Source organism: Narcine bancroftii, chromosome 12 (genome assembly GCF_036971445.1).
Source record: "Narcine bancroftii isolate sNarBan1 chromosome 12, sNarBan1.hap1, whole genome shotgun sequence".
Taxonomy (NCBI): domain Eukaryota; kingdom Metazoa; phylum Chordata; class Chondrichthyes; order Torpediniformes; family Narcinidae; genus Narcine; species Narcine bancroftii.
The window spans coordinates 63,015,068-63,035,565 of record NC_091480.1 but is presented as its reverse complement, the minus strand read 5'-3'; the positions used below and the strand labels follow the sequence as shown (position 1 = coordinate 63,035,565).

The 20,498-nt window shown below is 43.9% G+C and overlaps 1 protein-coding gene across 2 annotated transcripts in view; it reads right to left on the bottom strand.

The window, feature by feature from the left end:
* The window catches only part of LOC138747312 (unconventional myosin-Ib-like), a 72,873-nt gene extending 52,847 nt beyond the window's left edge, over positions 1–20,026 (bottom strand). The window contains exons 1-7 of one of the 2 annotated variants that reach the window (XM_069906412.1): positions 19,939–20,026; positions 18,888–19,022; positions 16,339–16,454; positions 9,502–9,596; positions 6,608–6,712; positions 4,197–4,243; positions 3,651–3,714 (exon numbers count right to left, since the gene is read on the bottom strand). In XM_069906412.1, coding sequence (XP_069762513.1) covers positions 3,651–3,714; positions 4,197–4,243; positions 6,608–6,712; positions 9,502–9,596; positions 16,339–16,454; positions 18,888–19,013 — 553 coding nt within the window. In that variant the 5' untranslated portion in view covers positions 19,014–19,022; positions 19,939–20,026. Of the gene's footprint in view, positions 1–3,650; positions 3,715–4,196; positions 4,244–6,607; positions 6,713–9,501; positions 9,597–16,338; positions 16,455–18,887; positions 19,023–19,571 lie in introns of both variants that reach the window. The other variant, XM_069906411.1, reaches the window with a different exon arrangement.
* Between the last annotated feature and the right edge of the window lie 472 nt (positions 20,027–20,498).

Here is a 20,498-nt window from a genome sequence, read left to right as displayed (position 1 = left end):
TTTGGTTGTTATAACTGACTACAGGGATTTTTTATTAAAAAATAATATTTCTGCTGAAATACTGCAGAAAAATTTTATGGACAGTCATTTTGGTGTCACCCGGTGCGGTCCGCACCCTCCGCATCCCCCGAGTGACTCCAGTGCATCCTTGATCCCTAGGAGCAGATGGAGAAGGGGATGAAGGACTTGTTGATTGGCTTACTGTTTGCTCCAAATTATTTGAAGATATTTTACAGCCAACAACTTGCTATTTGCCAGCTGCTTGCAGACTTTGTTGCCACTTGCTGCCAGCTGTTTGCTGCTCTGCCATCCATCCATCAATTGACTTTGCTGCCAGCGGTTTGCGTTTCTAGCCTGTTCTGACTTTGCTGCTTCACGTCGGATTGCTCACTTTCCTCTTAGCTGTTTATTTCCAACTGCAGACACTGTTGACAATTTGCTGCACTGCCAGCTGTTTGACAACTTTCTTGCCAGTTGTTTGCGATTGCTGACTGCCACTGGTTGTATGTTTATTGATGCTGCCAGCTGTTGGCTGGCTATCTGTTGCCAGCTTTGGGATTTGCTGAGAAATCAGAATCAAAATGAGAATTTGTTGTCATGAATAAGTCATGAAATTCGATGTTTTGCGACAGCATCATAGAGCAAACATTCATATTATAACCATCTTACAACATTACTATTAAAAAAACATTAATAGTGCATAGAAAGTGAGGCCATGTCTGTGGTTCATTGATCATTCAGGAAGCAGAGGGGAAGAAGCTGTCCTTGTGCCGCTGAGTGCTCGTCTTTAGGCTCCTGTACCTTTTCCCCAATGGTAGCAGTGTGTAAAGGGCGTGGTCTGGGTCTTTGAGGATAGAGGCTGCTTTTTTAAGACACTGCCTCATGCAGACGTCCTCGATGGAGTGAAGTCTGGTGCATGTGATGTCGCAGGCCGAGTTAACAACCCTCTGGAGTTTATTCTTGTCCTGAGAGTTGACGCCTCTGGACCAGGCAATGATGCAACCAACCAGAACGCTCTGCATAGTCCACCTGTAGAAGTTTACGTGAGCCTTCGGTGATGTCCCGAATCTCCTCAAACTCCTCACAAAGTCTAACCACTGGCGAGCCAACAGCCAATTCTCTGCCAGATGCACATTGACTGTTGCTGCCTGCTGTTTGATATTTGAAAGCTATTTGCTGCCAAATGTTGTGGACCATTTCCCTCCTTTTTTACTGGCTGTTTGTTCCCAGCTGCTTGTTGACTGCTGTCAACTGCTTTCTGATTGAATGCTGCCAGATGTTGCTTTGTCCATTTGCTGTCGGTGCCACATTAATTTCGGTGCCTGTTTCTTTTAAATTTAGCACAGTAACAGGCCCTTTCGGCCCACAAGCCCATGCCACCCAATTACACCCTATTAACCTACAACCCCTGGTATATTTTGAAGGGTGGGAGGAAACTGGAGCCCCTAAGGAAAACCCCACACAGACACAGGGAGAACGTACAAACACCTTACATACAGTGCGGGATTTGAACCTCAGTCCTGATCGCTGGTGCTGTAACGGTGTTGTGTTAACTGTGTCACTGGCTAATTGTTTCTAGATAACTGACCAACTTTGGTTTTCTCTTCTCTACTCCTTGCTGTTCCAGGTCTTTGTTTCAGTTTGCTCAAATTCATCTCCTCTTCTTTTCATTGAGTCTTGTAAATATTATCATTCAACCAAAATTAAACTTAAAAAAACGGAGCTGCTCCTGGTCCACTTCTGTGAAGTGTTTTCTGGGACTCATTTTTTTTGATGTCACACCTCCAAACATGCCTATAAAAGCATTCCTAAAAATTTATTATTGTAAGCTGTGCAATATGCATTTTTAGTTTGACAACTTTATGGAAACATTGGTTAAAAACCACATATAATTCCAAGCATTCTATATAACAGAAAACAAACTCAACTTATTCAGTCTTAGTGATATGGATTATTGTCTCCCAGGCAATCCTCAAATTTACTTCCAAAAACTTGTGTGGGTTTGGTCAACATTTGGGGAGGCAATGCTTGTATTCATCCATTTCCACTTACCCTGAGTTCAGTATTCTTGTGTAACTCAAAATGTCATTACTTGTCCCACAGGATTTTTGGAGTGGAATAATCTAAAATGATAGAGTGTAACTATAGGGTGAGGGGGTGGGATTTAGAAGGAAGGTGAGGGATTGGGATTTAGAAGGGAGATGGGGTGAGGGGGTGGGGATTTAGAAGGGAGGTGAGGGAGTGGGATTTAGAAGGGAGGTGGGGTGCGGGATTTAGAAGGGAGGTGAGGGAGTGGGGATTTAGAAGGAAGGTGAGGGGTGGGATTTAGAAGGGTGAAGGGGTGAGATTTAGAAGGGAGGTGAGGGGTGGGATTTAGAAGGGAGATGAGGGGGTGGGATTTAGAAAGGGGGTGAGGGGGTGGGGATTTAGAAGGGAGGTGAGGATGGGATTTAGAATACTCTCTTGTCAATGTTATAAATGTATCAAATACTATAAATATTACAATGACTGCTACCTTGCCTTGGTAGAGAATAACTTTCAAAAGATACAAGAAAGAGCTGCAGGAATAAGCTATTCCACTCCACCAGTCTCTATCGGAGGGTTATGTTTTATGTTTTTACTTTTACACAGAGAGTGTTTGATATCTCAAACTCAGTGCCAGAAGAGGGGGTAGAATTTGATATAGTCACTATATTTTTAGAGATGTCTAAACCAATGGTTCTCAACATTTTTTTCCACTCACGTACCACTTTAAGTCATCTCTTACTAACCATAAGTGCTCTGTGCTTAGTTAGGGATTACTTAAAGCGGTATGTGAGTGGAAAGAAAAAAAGGTTGAGAACCACTGGTTTAGACAGACATTTGAAAAGGCAAGGGAGAGGCATACAGACCTATTGCAGGTACACGAGATCAGGTGGTGATGTGCAAAAGGATTGGCATGAACATGGTGGTCTGATGAGCCAGTTCCAGTACCTCTAATGCTCCTGCATGTGTTAAGTTGGGTGTTCATTAGACTGACAAAATAGCAAACTCAAAAATACATTAGGAAACGTCCATGAAAAATCCAGGAATGAATGCCAATGGAAACAATTTACCTACCTCTATCCTGTCCATGCCTTTCATAATTTTATACCTTTCTACAAGATCCCCTTTCATTCTTGAAGGATCAAAGGAATGGGTCCTGGGGCTCATTCAGAGGAGTTTGATGAGTGCTGGGAAATTGGGGGCATAGACACTGAATTACATGAGAGCTTTCTGTATTTTATGGGGTCAAGTTCCTTCAACCTACTTTACCTGTAAGATTTGGACCAAATCTTTTCCTATGTACTCTCTTTCCTCAATACAAAGTTCTTTTGGCATCTGGTCGAAAACTCATCTTGATGAATTGGCTTCAGAAACTAAAAAAAACCCACTATTTTCCATGCCCGGGAGTAAGACACAGTGGGCCTGATCTCTCTGCTCACTGGTCAGCCTGGGTCTTGTGGAGGTTATTGCCCAAACTGTATCTTGTGGCTTCCTGAATGTCACCATAAAAAGGGGGAATGAGTTGAACTTCAAGAAATATCACCCGCTTTACCTTTTTTCAACAGAAGGCTAAATTCAGGACTACCAGGGAGCAGGATGACTTCATTATCAAGAGCAGCACTTACAGTTACTGATGACTCCACCTAATGGATCGCCTTTGAAGTCAAATTCAATGTCCATGTATTTTCCCTGAACACAAAAACTCCAGTTAATGAGAAGCTCAAATGCAAGAAAAAAAATCCCATCTTTATATTTATTTAAATTTAGACAAGCATTATGGTAACAGGCCTTTCTGGCCCACGAGCCCTTGCCGCCCAATGACACCCCATTAACCTACAACCCCCAGTACATTTGGAACAGTGGAAGATATCGAAGCCCCTGGGGAAAACCTATGCAGACACGGGGAGAACGTACAAACTCCTTACTGGATTCAAATCCTGGTCCCGGTCACTGGCACTGTAACAGCATTACGCTAACTGCTACACCAACCATGTCACCTTAGTCTGGAAAGACTGGGTCCACAAGGGCAAATATTGGCCATTATACAGAGAACAAAATACCTGGCTCTTGGGTAAAATTAATTCTCTTCCCACCCAAAATCCATCCCTAACTGGCCTCATTCCCCTTCCATCACCTATCCACATCAGCCAATGAACCACAATAATACGTACAAATCTGGAAGAATTGTCATTTCGGATGGTCTTGGCATTCCCAAAAGCTGTGGAAAAAAAGTTTCAAAACATAATTAGGACCAACTCCATGAGAAGATTTCAAAGCCAAAAGGATTAACCCTCCCATTTGTTGTATGTGGGAGAGACGTGGGCTCCCTGCCTGTCTGGAATGTGTGTATTGTGGGTGGTCATGTGTCCTCCCTATCTGAAACTTATTCAGAAGTCACATCACCTGTCACTCAAGGTTGGACTCCGGCCATGCATTAGTGCACATCTTGCTGTGGCTAATTTAAATCACTGAGGGTCATCATTGCAGCACCGATTAGCACTGTATTTAGCACCAATGCAGAGCACATTCGCTCTTTCTGCCTTGTGGTCCAAGCCCCGGACACCGCTCCATGCCAAGTCGCTACTGTGGACATCGCTGAAAGGGTCACAGGTAAGGTGTGCACTACACTACACTACACTGAAGCTGAGCCATAGTATTGCAATAGATCAATACTTGCAGTAGAGCCGCACCCCTGTTGATCAAGGAACCAGAAGCCTGTTCATAGTGTGTGAGCAGGGTCAAATATAGGTTTACCTTTGTCGGAGTCCAACTGATATCCGAGGTGAATGCCTGTATCGTCACTTACGTGACTTAGTAATTGAGTACCATTTAACAGTCTCCCCTGTTTGTTTCCCATGTGTTGATAAAAATTACGTGTGATTGTAACACTTGTGTCCAGACTCATCTCTCTGTGAACCCACCGAACCTTCCCAACACAACATCACTTCACTGAGATCCTGACCTTTCTGATGTTGCATTGGGGCTTTACTGATTGGAAGTTGGCTACCCAGACCTCTGCCAGGTGTACCCCTTCACTACTGATTAAAGAATAATCAGTGGAGGTGTGGGAACCCCTCAACCATCTGACTTGTTCCCAGCCACAGTTGGAAATGTCCAGAATATTTTCATCAATATTATTTTAAAAATTGCCCAAGGTAAAACTGCATGTTACCATTTGCTTTGTTGCAGAGAATCTCAGATTGGACAGTTGAAAATTTCCACAGGATATGAGCATTTTCAGATTTATACTCCCAGGTCTAATAGCAGCATACTTGGCAAGAGATTGATAGGGCCAGGCATATATAATCCCAGATATGGGAGATAATGATTGGCAAATATATCGAGTCCTTACCCAAAAGTAATTTATTCCCTTGTTGGACCTGATTTAGACTGGCACTGTTTCATTGATATTTGGGAGTCAGTTTAACTAAAAGACAGACAGGCTTGGCAACCAAGCCCTTTTGTAGAATAGTCTCCTGTGCACAAAATGAAGCCTTATATATGAAGAAAGGGGGAAGTTTCAGAGAATCATGTGATTTAAAACACAGGGAGACCACTTAGTTCATTAGCTCACACTCAAGGTCATGGAGAAAACCCAACGTAAAGATAGAAAGTACTGGAAATACCCAAGAGGTCAAACGACATCAAAGGAGATAGAAATAGAGTTAAAGGCATTAACCTGAAATGTCAATAATGAAATTATTATTAATTTTTTTTAAATGAAGTTAAATGCTTTGATGAGCAGAGTCAATTGTTGAGTCCATTTTTTTTTGCACTATCAATAAGTGGTAATTCTGTCTTACCCGTATGAAAAAGAATCTCAGGGTTATATGTGGTGTATTCTGACAATAAATCTGAAATCTTGCTTAAGGGCTCAAGCCTGAAACATTAGTCATGTATCTTTATCTTTGCTCAATAAATTATACTGTCTGATTTGCTGAGTTTCTCCAGCATTGTATTTTTACGTCAAATCACGATATCTGCAGACTTTTGTGTTTTACTTTTGACCTGAGATGTCACCTGCTTCTCTCTCCACAGACACTAGCCCCTTTTCCACTGGCATCCCAGTTAACTGGCCGTGCCATGTCCCGGGATAGGAAGCCCTTTGTGTCATTTCCACTGGGCCACCCTTACCCAGGACACTAATTGCTTTCCACTGAACACAACTCATCCCCAGGGATCGGAGTGTTCTACCTTCAACTGGAAACGGATGACTTTCCGCTATCCTTTTTCTACTGGTTTTATCAGCACGCCGACGTCAGCAAATGCCGGGGATATGAGTAGAGGTAGAGGCGGTTAATCCCAGGCGTGAAATGACGTGATTTGACGCTGGCATTCAGACAGTGTTCCTTTTCCACTGGACCCTGTCCCAGTAAATTCCCAGTTAATTCCTGGGACAGGGTGCCAGTGGAAAAGGGGCTATTGCCTGATATGCTGAAGTTTTTCAGCATTTTCTGGTTAGTTCCAATTTCTTGCTTTTGGGATTGCACTGGAACCCAAATCTTGTTGAGACTCAGCATTGTCAGGAGAAAATTTGGAAAGAACACATTTAAAGAGAACGATACACAGAGATGTGCCATACCTTCCAATATTGGATTTGACTTCAGAAGCTGCTCCTTGACCTGATTGACCGCTTCTCCTTTGCCACAAACCGCGGCAATATATGACATGACAAGTTTGCTGGCTTCTGAGGGTGCAAGAACCAGAGACAAAATTTACCTCAGTATTCCCCTCTGCCAGGCTCATAGCCCTCTTCTTGGAACCAAACTATCTTCTGTGATGGCAGATGAAAAATTGTTCCCTCCTGCTCCCAAAGTCTGGGGTTCCTGACATCATCCACTAAATTGTGGTGGATTCTACAGCACGGAAAATCAGCTTGCATCCAGCTTTGGTTGGTAATATTTTGTTTCTGAGATTTCCTCTTGGGAAATCATTGCAGCAATGCAGCCACTGGATAAATCGAACAAAGCCAGCAGAATTAGGGGCAAGGCTCAATTTGTGGTGGCAAAGGGATACATAAAACTATGGAGATATCCATGATAGGCAGGAAGGGCCCGCTGAAATCAGTGGCCCCATCCATGCAGATAATTTCTATTGCAGGGGATGGGGATGGGGTGGGGGAGTGGAGAGAGAGGGTGGCATTTCTAGAAAATGGTTCACAATGCAATTTTCTGTCACGCAAAGCCACGTCATCTGTGAATATGTCAAGAACCAACAAGAGGAATTTTAAAAAACTTATTTACCTATTTTTTTCAGAAATTCTGAAGAGCTAATTTTATTCCACATCTCAAATTGTTGGGCAGTGATTTGTGAATTCTGTTAAGGCAAATGTTTGTTATCCAAATAGTCATAACACCAGGATCATATGTATTAAGACCTGTCGTGTGGATTGTGGAAGGTCATGTGACCTCTCCATCTGGTTCATGGTGGGAATATGGATTGTGAAGGGTTACTTGACCTCACTGTCTGGAACCTGCCAATCAAGGTGGGACTCTGCCCACCCATTAGTGTGCACCTGACCATTGGACACTTTAATCACCTAGTGAATACCTGGGCCAGACCCTCCAACTGACTGCACTATAAAGTCCACCACGTGGAGTAGCTCTTCCTTTTTGCTCTTCAGTCCTGAGACAAACACTGTCCACTCCAGGTTGAGAACTGTGGACAACGCGGGCGGAGTCATTGGGAAGGTGCGCACTACACAGGGATCAGGGCTGTTAGATAGCAATGGAGCCATGCCCACATTAGACGAGGAACACCAGGTAGTGTACTGTAATCCTTGATTGTTAGAAGTCTGTACACAGTTGCTGGTATCGGCAGTGTTAAGTCCAATGAGACTAATTATAATGTCTTGTGTAATTGAGAGCACTACTGTGTATTATCACTGTTGCTATCCCCTTCTTGTGTGTTTTAATAAAGATCCTGCCTGTCTTCAGATACATTGTTCCTTGAACCCTCAACTTTTCCCTTCCCACACAAGGTCTCATTCAAAAGACAAAAGACCTTCTACATCCAACCATGGAACTGTGGATAAGACATATGTAATTGGGGAGTAACTCATTTGGGATTTGAAAAAAGGATAATTGAATACTTCAGATGATCTAGTTGCTTCTTTCCCAGACGCTATCTAACATGTTGCATGCGACCAGAATGGTCTGGTGCTATTTTGGAATTCACTAGATTTCTCTTTTTAATGTTACACTAACTCTGTTACTCTTGAGCTATTTCACAACCCACATAACTTTTAATACTAATTTAGCGCAGTTTATCAAAATCATCTTTGTTTTCTATCAGTATGATATCTACATTACAAACAAAGTTGAGGGTTTTATTTGTTTATTGCTATCTTATATGCTCCTACAATGTAAAAGGTACATTGGTTTTACAAGTTTCTAATTGCACAAAACACCTAGTGACCTTGACAGCAGTGAATTAACAAGGACTGAATTACCCCGACAGGATAATCCTGCCAATGCTTTGCTGATAATCACTCAGCAACTGGTTCTGAATCATCTCTCAGTCTAAATTCCACATTCAGGGTTTGAAACACACCCACACTTTACATCATTTCACATCTCATTTGATAACACTGGACAACAATTGTTTTCAAAAGGGTTGCTTCCTGAAAAACAATTAGGGATTATGATAGATAACTTCAAGCTGAACACAAAGATCATTTCAGATTTGCTGTATCACGTAGGAAATTGGCGAAACATTCAATTAACTTTTTATTGAATTTAGCAAGTTCGATCGCATCATGAACCTTTGAGCCAAGCTCTCAGGTTGACTGCACATATTGAGCAACAAATGTGAGGAGCCCAGGGTTTGTCTTGGTCACCAATTTTACAACCGAAGTAGAGCTAATAGGTTTTCTTAATAAGTTCAGTCATGCTGCCTCTTTGAGCCTAAGTGTATACATACCACAAATGTAACAGAATGTATTGCAGCTGTTGTAACATTGCGAGACATTTCTGCTGTATTGAATCTTCTTGAAGACAATAAATGCTATTGTAAGTACATTCACTCTGCTATTGCCTTAAGAACATGTGCATCAACATGGATTTAATCTATAATCAATGTAATGCACAGCATCTGTGTATGTGAGCTACTTTCATAGCCTGTCTGCATCTATCCTGACTAAGCATGCTCAGGCCTAAGACAACATCTGCGTAGCACCTGCACTGAGTGCCTGCTCAGGCATGCCTGGACTGACCAAAACAGCTTGCTTTGTGGGCAATGTAGACTTAAGATATCACAAAAATAGTTTATATCTAAAAAAGGTACGTGATAGGAAAATGTGAAGATGATTTTTGTGATCAGCAGCCTCAAATCCATAAAACACACCCAAAATTATTCAGGAAACAAAATCTCCATTGTCCAGTGCTATAGGTAGCTCCAAGGTCAAAGCTCCAAGAGCATTACTCCCCAAAATTGGTCAGTGGCCGGCCTTTTTGACCATGTTTTAAGATACTTTACCCGTTTTTCCCGAACCACTCTCCCCAGTGATGAGAACACATTGGTCTTTGTTTCTATCTCGGAGGGATCTGTACGCCTCATCTGCAATGGCATAGCTGCATGGAGAAATGAGTTGATTAGAAGCTTTTTGTTGTTTGGGCAACACAGTTGGTGTCACGGTTAGTGCAAACCACAGGATATTAAGGTTCAGATTTTAAATGGCAGATAAGATGACCCTTGGTTTTGGGGTGACATTTTTAAGGTTCAAATTCCGTCGTATACATTGACACGTATGGTATCTTTAAGTGGGTTTCTGGAAAATATACGTCCCTTTAACAAAATATTAAACCACAGTTGATAGTAGGGGTACATTGCGGAAATATAAATTTTAAATTTAAATGCTTTAATTTTTTTAAATTTAAATTTGGACATACAGCATGATAACAGGCCCTTTCAGCCCACGAGCCTGTGCCGCCCAATAACACCAATTGACCGACACCCCCAGTATGTTTGGAACAGTGGGAGGAAACCAGAGCCTCTGGGGAAAACCCACGCAGACACGGAAACAACGTTCAAATTCCTTATAGTCAGTGTGGGACTTGAACCCCAGTCCCAATCACTGTCGCTGTAACAGTGGGGTGCACTCTCCTCTATGCTAACCCATGCCACCTAAAATACAATAAAAATACTATACATAAGTAAATTCGTAAATCAATTTCAAGTAAATGGTAAAATTATATTCAACCCCATGTTTGTTCCTGCAAAAGAACCAACGCCTAAGTGAAGTCACTAATGTTTACGTGACACCAGCTGGGAACGTTTGAAGCATATTATGTATGGTAGGTCATTGACAGTATTCTGCCATTACTTGAAATTAATTGGTTAAATTTTAAATAACCAAAATGTGTTGCTGCGTTGGATGGGTGGTAAAGAACTATTGGGGCAGTAAGCTCTCAGCGATAAGTGCCAGACTTGAGGTAGTCTTATACAGCAAGTATAGCTCAAAACCTACTTTGGTGAGGTCAACAAAGGTGATGTAGAGTCCTTTGTTTTGTTCTCTGCACTTTTCCTGGAGCTGTCTGAGGCCAAAGACCATCTCAGTAGTTCCTCTGTTTGCGCGAAAGCCACACTGTGATTCTGGGAGGACATTTTCGGCGACACTAGGTATTAGTCCATTAAGGAGAATCCTAGCGAAGATTTTGCCTGCAATGGAGAGCAGAGTGATTCCCCTGTAGTTTGAGCAGTCTGATTTCTTGCCTTTGTTTTTGTACAGGGTGATGATGATGGCATCACGAAGATCCTGAGGCAGCTTTCCTTGGTCCCAGCAGAGCATGAAAAAAATCATGCAGTTTGGTATGCAGAGCTTTGCCGCCAGCCTTCCAGACCACAGGGGGGGATTCCATACATACCTGCTGCTTTGCAACTTTTCAGTTGTTCAATTGCCTTATATGTCTCTTCCCGGGTAAGGACCTCATCCAGCTCTAGACTCAAGGGTTGTTGAGGAGCTGGAGCAGGGTGGATTCTTGGACTGAGTGGTTGGCACTGAAAAGGGATTGGAAGTGTTCTGACCATCAATTGAGGATGGAAATCTTGTCGCTGAGGAGGACTTCGCCGTCTGAGCTGCGCAGAGGGCTTTGGACTTGGGGTGAGGGGCCGTACACAGCCTTTAGTGTCTCATAAAAACCCCTGAAGTCGCCAATGTCGGCGCTAAGCTGGGTTCGTTTGGCGAGGTTAGTCCACCACTCATTTTGGATCTCCTGGAGTTTGCGCTGAAGATGGCTGCATGCGAGACGGAAGGCTCATTTTTTCTCTGGCCAGGAAGGCTTTAGAAGGTGAGCCTGGTGGGCAGATCGTTTCTTTGCCAGCAGCTCCTGGATTTCCTGGTTGTTTTCGTCAAACCAGTCCTTGTTTTTTCTGGAGGAGAAGCCCAGTACCTCTTCAGTGGATTGCAGTATGGCCATTTTCAGCTGATCCCAGAGGGTTTCAGGAGACGTGTTCGTGAGGCAGTTTGCAACCTCGAGCTTTGCTTGGAGGTTTGCCTGGAAGTTTCCTCTCACTATGTCTGACTGCAAGTTTCCAACATTGAACCTCTTTCTGGGGGCTCCACTGTTCTTGAACTTTGGCTTGAAGTGAAGGTTGACCAAACCCTTTGACACCGTGAGCAGGAAAGGGCTTTGGCAAATACTAGAGCGCCTCGGATGCCCCCCCAAGTTCCTCAACATGGTTATCCAACTGCACGAAAACCAACAAGGTCAGGTCAGATACACCAATGAGCTCTCCGAACCCTTCTCCATTGACAACGGCATGATGCAAGGCTGCGTCCTCGCACCAACCCTCTTTACTATCTTCTTCAGCATGATGCTGAAACAAGCCATGAAAGACCTCAACAATGAAGACGCTGTTTACATCCGGTACCGCACAGATGGCAGTCTCTTCAATCTGAGGCGCCTGCAAGCTCACACCAAGACACAAGAGCAACTTGTCCGTGAACTACTCTTTGCAGATGATGCCGCTTTAGTTGCCCATTCAGAGCCAGCTCTCCAGCGCATGACGTCCTGTTTTGCGGAAACTGCCAAAATGTTTGGCCTGGAAGTCAACCCGAAGAAAACTGAGGTCCTCCATCAGCCAGCTCCCCACCATGACTACCAGCCCCCCCACATCTCCATCAGGCACACAAAACTCAAAACGGTCAGCCAGTTTACCTACCTCGGCTGCACCATTTCATCTGATGCAAGGATCGACAACGAGATAGACAACAGACTCGCCAAGGCAAATAACGCCTTTGGAAGACTACACAAAAGAGTCTGGAAAAATAATCACCTGAAGAAAGACACAAAGATCAGCATGTACAGAGCTGTTGTCATACCCACGCTCCTGTTCGGCTCCGAATCATGGGTCCTCTACCGGCATCACCTATGACTCCTAGAACGCTTCCATCAGCGCTGTCTCCGCTCCATCCTCAACATTCATTGGAATGACTTCATCACCAACATCGAAGTACTCGAGCTGGCAAAGTCCGCAAGCATCGAATCCACGCTGCTGAAGACCCAACTGCGCTGGGTGGGTCACGTCTCCAGAATGGAGGACCATCGCCTTCCCAAGGTCGTGTTATATGGCGAGCTCTCCACTGGCCACCGAGACAGAGGTGCACCAAAGAAGAGGTACAAGGACTGCTTAAAGAAATCTCTTGGTGCCTGCCACATTGACCACCGCCAGTGGGCTGATATCGCCTCAAACTGTGCATCTTGGCGCCTCACAGTTCGGCGGGCAGCAACCTCCTTTGAAGAAGACCGCAGAGCCCACCTCACTGACAAAAGACAAAGGAGGAAAAACCCAACACCCAACCCCAACCCACCAATTTTCCCTTGCAACCGCTGCAACCGTGCCTGCCTGTCCCGCATCGGACTTGTCAGTCACCAACGAGCCTGCAGGAGACGTGGACATACCCCTCCATAAATCTTCATCCGCGAAGCCAAGTCAAAGAAGAAGAAGCTCAAAACCTACATTTGAAGTGGAAGTTCTGGGGGTTGTCTTCTACATCCAAGTCACCTTACATGCCGACTATACGGTAAGTGCTTTAAAATAACTCTTTTCAAGAGATTGTGAGTCCCAAGCTGCAATCTTTTTCTTTTGTCCCAGTCTTTTCCAAGCTTCTCCAGGTGATGAGTCATGACAAGAGCAATTCCCTGCTGCTCTGGATATCTTCCTTGCAAGCATCCAAGAGTACAGAAGGTGCGTACCTGCAAACCTACTCAACAATGGAATACTCTCCTCAAAACAAAAGAGGTCAAGAGGGGATTTGATGGAGGTAAGCTATACCGTGCCAGGTTTTGACAGGGAATCGGTTCCATTGGCAAATAGTTCAAGGTGCAGATTTCAACTCTGGGTACAACATTCAAGAGGGATTTGAGGGAAAAACATCTTTCTTCTTCTAGTGGCAATGATGCAGAACCCTTTGACTGTAAAGGAGTGGCAAAACAATCAATCTTCAAAAAAGAAACAGGATAAGGACTCAAAGGAAAATAATTTGCAGGACAGTGAGGAGAGAATAAAGGGATGTGAATGACAGGATTCTGCCACTGGGAGCTTGCACAGACTTAATGAGATGATTGACTCCGTCATCATTGTATGCAGTACGGAGACAGCCCCACCTTCTCCGTGCTGAACAACGTGCCTTCTTGCTCTAGTCCCACTTCCCCTTCCTCTGTGCCAAAACAATTCTACAAATTTAGAATGCACGACCACACATTGGGGAGCCAGGGTAAATGGAATATTGGACTTGCAAACGGAAGTTATAGGCCCACAGTTTGTTTTGATATATTTCTGTATTTGCTCCTGTCCTCTTCTCTTCTCTGGTGCAGACTCGCTCTTGGACATCTTTCTCCCCTTAAACCTAGATAGTAGGAAGACTCTCGTAAACTACAGGTGGAGTTTGGAATTCTGGCTGGTTGCATCACTGCCTGGTATGGAGGCGCCAACTCTCAGGACAAGAATAAACTCCAGAGAGTAGTTAACTCGGCCTGCAACATCACAGGCACCAGACTTCCCTCCATCGAGGACATCAAGATGAGGCAGTGTCTTAAAAAAACAGTCTCTATCCTCAAAGACCCCAACTATCCAGGCCGTGCCCTCTTCACTCTGCTACCATCAGGAGAAAGGTACAGGAGCCAAAAGACCAGCTCTCAACGGCACAAAGATAGTTTCTTCCCCACTGCCGTCAGATTCCTGAATGATCAATGAACCAAAGACGCTGCCTTACTTTTCATGTAATACTATTTTAATTTTTTAAATGTATTCATTGTTTTAAGATGGTTCATAATATGAATGTTTGCACTTTGATGCTACCGCAAAACACCGAATTTCATGACTTGTTCAGGACAATAAATTCTGATTCTGAACCATGCAGCTAACTCAATCAACCTTCCCTCCCCACTCCCCACCCCCCAAATGGTCTCTACCCTATCTGTCTCTCCATCTCTCCCACCTGATGCATAATTGAAGCTTGCATGTGACATAGCTGCTGTCTGTCACCTATGGATCTAGATCATAGTAAGGGATCTGCAAAAGAGAAATAATGAAAAGGAGAATAACAGAAAGCAACTGGACTCCTGGCCCACTCTGTTCTGCACAAACTCTCTGCCATAGATGTTTCCCTTTAAATTTGTTATCAGGAATCAACTCATCTTATCAGTCAATACATTCAAAGAAGTGAAAGGAAAACTTCCCTTTCAATTTCTATTGAAAATGTACCGCATTTGTTTTGCACCAATCCACTTTAAAGACTTGCATCTTATCCCACCCCCACCACCCCCCCCAAAAAAAAATGGCTACAATGCTAAAATACCACTGGACAGGATGGATTCTGGAACTATGGAATAGAAACAGAGTTTGACCATAAAGCAGTAGCCCTTATCATAATCATTAGTGACAAACTTGGAGGTGAACCTCGAACTCTGTAGTATGATTATTTTACAAGGTTAGTGCACGTGATGAAGGCCATTCAGTCCCTCTTTACTCATTCATCCAGAGAGATCCTAGAGCAATGGAGCAGCCAAATGGTTCCTAACCTATTCTGCATTGGTTACTCTCCACCCTTCTCTGTGGATTGTCACCTTGTCGTGATGGAGAAGCTTGTGTGGTCCTGAGATCCCGGGAGCAGTGCCATCTGGAGCTATGCTCCTGGTAGGGTCACCTGTGGTGGTAAGGTCAAGGGTTAGGTCCCTGACAAAGAACAATCCAACCAAGACCTCAACGGTGGAACAGGTGAATGAAATTACTCTGAACTCAACGGCTGTGAAGGTGGATGAAGGCTGCAACAAATCCATCAGCTCTAATCCTCGTGGTTTCCATGCCATTGGAATTAGTTGGTTGATTTGTGAAGTACATCAAGTACATGTTAAACAAACACGGGCTCGGTGGGTCAAGGCTATCATCCTCAACCTCGAGGGATAGCCACGTCTGACATCGACTCTCCACCACACCACCTGCACGTTTATTTCAGCTGTGGCTATCCATCCTGATGTGAAGAAGGGTTGCCCTATCTTCCTTTGAAAAATGACTGTTTACTCTTTTGAGCCTTGCCCTTCTCTTATCGTTATTCCATTGTTCAGTTTGATTAATTTGGGTTATCCTTTTCTGCTTGAAATGCCCACGTTTTTCCAATTGTTTCTCATAACTGAGATGACCTGACCCTGGGGATAAAGTTCAGGACTCTTCTATGCATTGACATCAGTTTGAGTGTTGTATCCCAATCACCATTACTGACCAGAGTGTACATAGTTGAAGATAGATTGGGGGCACTGTTCCTTCTAAGCTGTGTGGGTGTGCACACACCTTTTGCAACCAGCGCACAAAAGCTTAGTGACCTAGTTCAAGGTAGAGAATAAAATCTTAACTAAATGCGTTACTTCGTAAAATGCAATCATACTTGCATTAAAACATGCCAATACAGTTTCATTAGCCACGAGAGACAGGCTGTGCCAAAATGATCTTGGAACAGTTTCAAGTTGACATTTGCACAACCAGTCAGTGTGCACATACTTCCAGCACAGGAAACCAATTTGCACAACATAAGATTTTTTTGCGCAGACTGACCACTAAAAATTAGAGGGGATAGTGATTGGGGGGCATGGTGTATGGTTGGCATGTCTGATCTCAGAGAAGACGGAGCAAACAAAGTGAATGCAATGCCAAGGAAATAGAGCTTACACTCTCCAGAAAAGTGCAGTGAATGAAGGATCGTCGTGTGCAAATTAGGGGGATAAAATCAAGTCCAATCACGTACAGTAATTTAATCACCAAGATGGGTAGACTAAACCAATCACACAGTCTCAATTTGTGAAAGCGGCTTCTACTTACATGTGAGGACTCAACTCATAAAAGTTAGCATTGCGGTACTCGTTGATCTTCGTCTGCCCATAGATGGGAAGCATCTTGTAGGGATTGATTGAAATAACAACATTGCCAATGTAGGTCTGAGAGAACAAGTGAAATGACAAGAATCCATCAGCACTTTCCTGACAGCATTGGAGGATTTTTCTGCTCACTTTTTAATGTTGACTGCAAGAACACACATCCAAAATGATCCCTCTGTGGAAGCCACAGTAACTACCCTGCACACTAGTATCCATTGTACATTGCACAGAGTGTCCATGCATGACATTATGAGTTAAAAACACAATGCTGGAGAAACTCAGCTGGTCAAACAGTGTGCTTCAGGTGTCAGATTTATTGTCAGAGTACATACATGACATCACATACAGCTCCGAGATTCTTTTTCCTGTGGGTGAGGCAGAATTACCACTTATTGCTAGTGGAAAAAAAAACTGTACACATCATACACATGTAAACAAATAAAGAACTGTAAACAGATAACAAAATGTAAACAAACTGCAATACAGAGAGAAATACTAAAAATCAATAAAGTGCACAAGTACGAGTTCTTAAATGAGTCCCTGATTGAGTTTGTTGTTGAGGAGTCTGATGGTGGAGGGGGTGCAGCTGTTCCTGAACCTGGTGGTCCGAGTCTTGTGGCCCCTAGACCTCTTTCCTCATGGCAGCAGTGAGAACAGAGCGTGTGCAGGGTTGTGTGGATCCTTGATGATTGCTGCTGCTCTCCGACGGCAGCGTTCCCTGTAGATGTTTTCGATGGTGGGGAGGGTTTTGCCTGTGATGTCCTGGGCTGTGTCCACTACCTTTTGCAGGGCTTTACGCTCAGGGGTATTGGTGTCCCTGTACCAGACCATGATGCAGCCAGTCAGAATGCTTTGCAGGGATAGCCAACCTTTTAATTTTTAATTTAGACATACAGCAAGGTAACAGGCCATTTTGGGGGTACAGACCGTGGGTGTAGGATAATCGGGCAGCCCATTTCATGGGCCGAAATGGTCGGTTACCATGAGCCCTTCATCAAAGCATGAAAAAAAGTCGGCAGATGCCCGAACATACTGGCACCCACACAAAACCATTTTGTTTGGGCATCTGCCGACATTTTTTCCTACCTTGTTGAGGGGCTCAAGCCCGAAACGTCAGTTCTGTATTTTTATTTTTGCTATATAAGGACACTGAGTTTCTCCAGCACTGTGGTTTTACTTCAACCACAGTGTTTGCAAACTGTCGTGTTTTACTTGCATATCAGGCTCTGCAATGTAAGGTGCAGTATCCCCAGGAATTTTATTCAGATGCTGTAATAGTGGCACCTAATCTGTGATGTTTGTACAGAGACAAATGAACACATGCCATCCAATTTCCAAATGCATCTGTATGGGTGGCACCATCCACTGTCCACAGCCTACTGGGTGATTGCCAAAGCAGGTCGCAGGTTGGCACTGAAAATTCAACTCAGGTCAGTACTCACCTGACTCCTCACTGACTCTCCAGCCCTACCATCACTGATGGTAGTAAGCCCATACTTCCCCCACCTTTCCAAACATGGCCTTCACCTAATCTTCCACCAATGTTCTGACTGACCAACCCACAACTGTTCCTCTCTATGAAAACTAACCTCCACCAGAATTATCAATCTCACCACCACTAACATTCTCCACCTCATCCCACACTAGGGGTCCTACCCTACCACTAGGGGTCCCCCACTCCCCTGGACAGCCTTATCTGGTACCACCTGAGCTACTTTGCCCAGACCACTCTACCCATCTCCATCACCCCAGAGCCCCGTTTCTTCCATGATGGACCCTCCCCACCCTCAAAACATGACAGAGTACCGTATACACTCATGAAATAGTCGAGTTTTGGGGACCAATTTTTCAGGTAAAATCTGGGTAGTCGATTATTACAAGGATACTACTTTTGACCATGGTAAGTACCTGCATCATTCAAGATGCCAGGAGCTTGGATGGCAGGGATGGGTGGTAAGTCCACATTCAAAGAGTCAGGATCTTAGATGGGCAGGTGGCTGGGGCCTAGGAGAGAGTCTGTGGCCAGCACATCGGGAGGTCGGATGGGTGGGTGGCAGAGGTGAGAGTTCACAGTAGGAGCATGGGAAGTTTGGATAGGTAGGCGATCGGGCCCAAAAATAGTGACTTTTACATGGAGTCAACTATTACATGAGTATATACAGTACCAATCGCTTTTTGACCTTTTGGCTAAGATCAAGTGTGGAGTATATACAGTACTCAAACATAAAGTCCTTGAGAGTGCAAGGCACAACACATTGTGCACCACTGAATGTCCCAAGAATCGACTATCAAACAAAGCGTTCATTGACCCACAGAGAACTAACGGAGTAACCAACCTTTGGAGGCACCAGTTTCATTGGAAATTCCAGGCCAGTCACACTGTCGGCATAAATGTCACATCTGAACAGCACATTTACTCCCTGCGATATCAGACATGTCCTCAAATGACAGTGAGAAACATCACATAGGAATCTTCCCTCTCAATGTACTTACGTAGATCTCATTTTTGTTGAATCGTTCCTTGAGGTTTGTCAGTAGAGACTCATCAGTGAGGGGCTCCAACAGCACCATGTCATCCACCCCAACCACATTGTCCAAGTATGATGATTTCTTACTCATGGTTGGTTGCTGAAAAAAATGAAAATGATATGAAATTAATTTATCCATCCAATGGCGGTTAAAGTAAATGAAATCATTAACACAGCCTTTGTCTTGCGTGGTCACTCCTACATCTACCTTAAAGTGCAAAGTGGTCTCTGGTTGGCACTGGAGTTCATCAGTACACCTTTCATTCTCTGTACAGGTGCTGCAGGGTATGGAGAACCACTCATTAGTGAGACTGAACAGGTGTTTTTGGTTGCATAGCACCTAGGAAGTCCTTTGGAACAGAGCAGGCTAAGAAATGGGTGGCATGGTTAGAGTAGCGGTTAGCACTTCGCTGTTACAGCTCAGCGACTGGGACCTGGGCTCGAATCCCGTGCTTTCTGTAAGGAGTTTGTACTGTTACAAACCACGCGTAATGAGCAGCAATAGACAATGGGCCAGACGGTGTTTAATTTTAAAGCACTAATTTTATTTATAACTCTTAAACTACAGTCTTAACTTTTAAACTATCTTTAACACTAAATCTATTACCAACTATGTGCAGGTGTACTAGTGTATATGTGTGTGACATACCCAAACCATTACAGTCCAGGCCAAAATCTAGAAAGTTACTTCAAAGTTCAGTCTTTTAAATTCAGTGTTGAAGTGTAGGCCTTTGAAATTTGATGCCCAGAATTTATGTTGAACTGATGGGAAGACTGGAGTTGTGCCTGCTATAGACCCATGAATTCTCCTTGCGTTTCTTTTGAAGAAATGTCCATCCACACGAGCTGTGGTCACAACACTCCTGGTTCTTTTGTAGGCAAGACTCAAACTGGGTGGCCTCCACGAAGCATCTAAGACCCTGGCACCAGTCTCTCCAAGTAACTTCTCTGTTAGTCACAATCAAAATGAAGTACTTTACTTCCCAAAAGGACCCTCCTGGAACAGGTCAACACACCAAAAAGGCCCAGTCATTCACAGAGCAGGCTTTGAATTCCACCAAAATGGCTGGCCACAAGAGCTACTTCAAAAGGCTGTGTTCCCTTCAGCCGTCAGCATGATTCTCTCTTGCAAAACCAGTCTTTACAAATGTATCAAATCTGGAACAATGTGACAAGCCTTTCCTCAGTTCCTCCAATGTATCGAATTATCACTGGGTTGTGACTTGTGTTGTGAAGGTGCTTGTGTTAAATGTTAAATGTTATCTGTGACCATTCAGTTCCTCCTGTCCATACTATCCTTTACAGTGATAATCCCATTTTATTAAAACAGGAGCTCGTAATAGTACGTTCTCCCCTGCGCCTGCATGGGTTTCCTCCAAAGGCTCCAGTTTCCCCCCCACCCTCCAAAAATCATAGGTTAATTGTACAATTGGGTGGCATGGGTTCATGGGCCAGAAGGGCCTGTTACCATGCTGTGTGTCTAAATTTAAATATGCCGGCAGGTGGTGAGCAAGTTTGAAGGTTTTGGATTTCATACACAATAGGTTCCCATTCTTCCTGGGTTGTTGGGATTGAG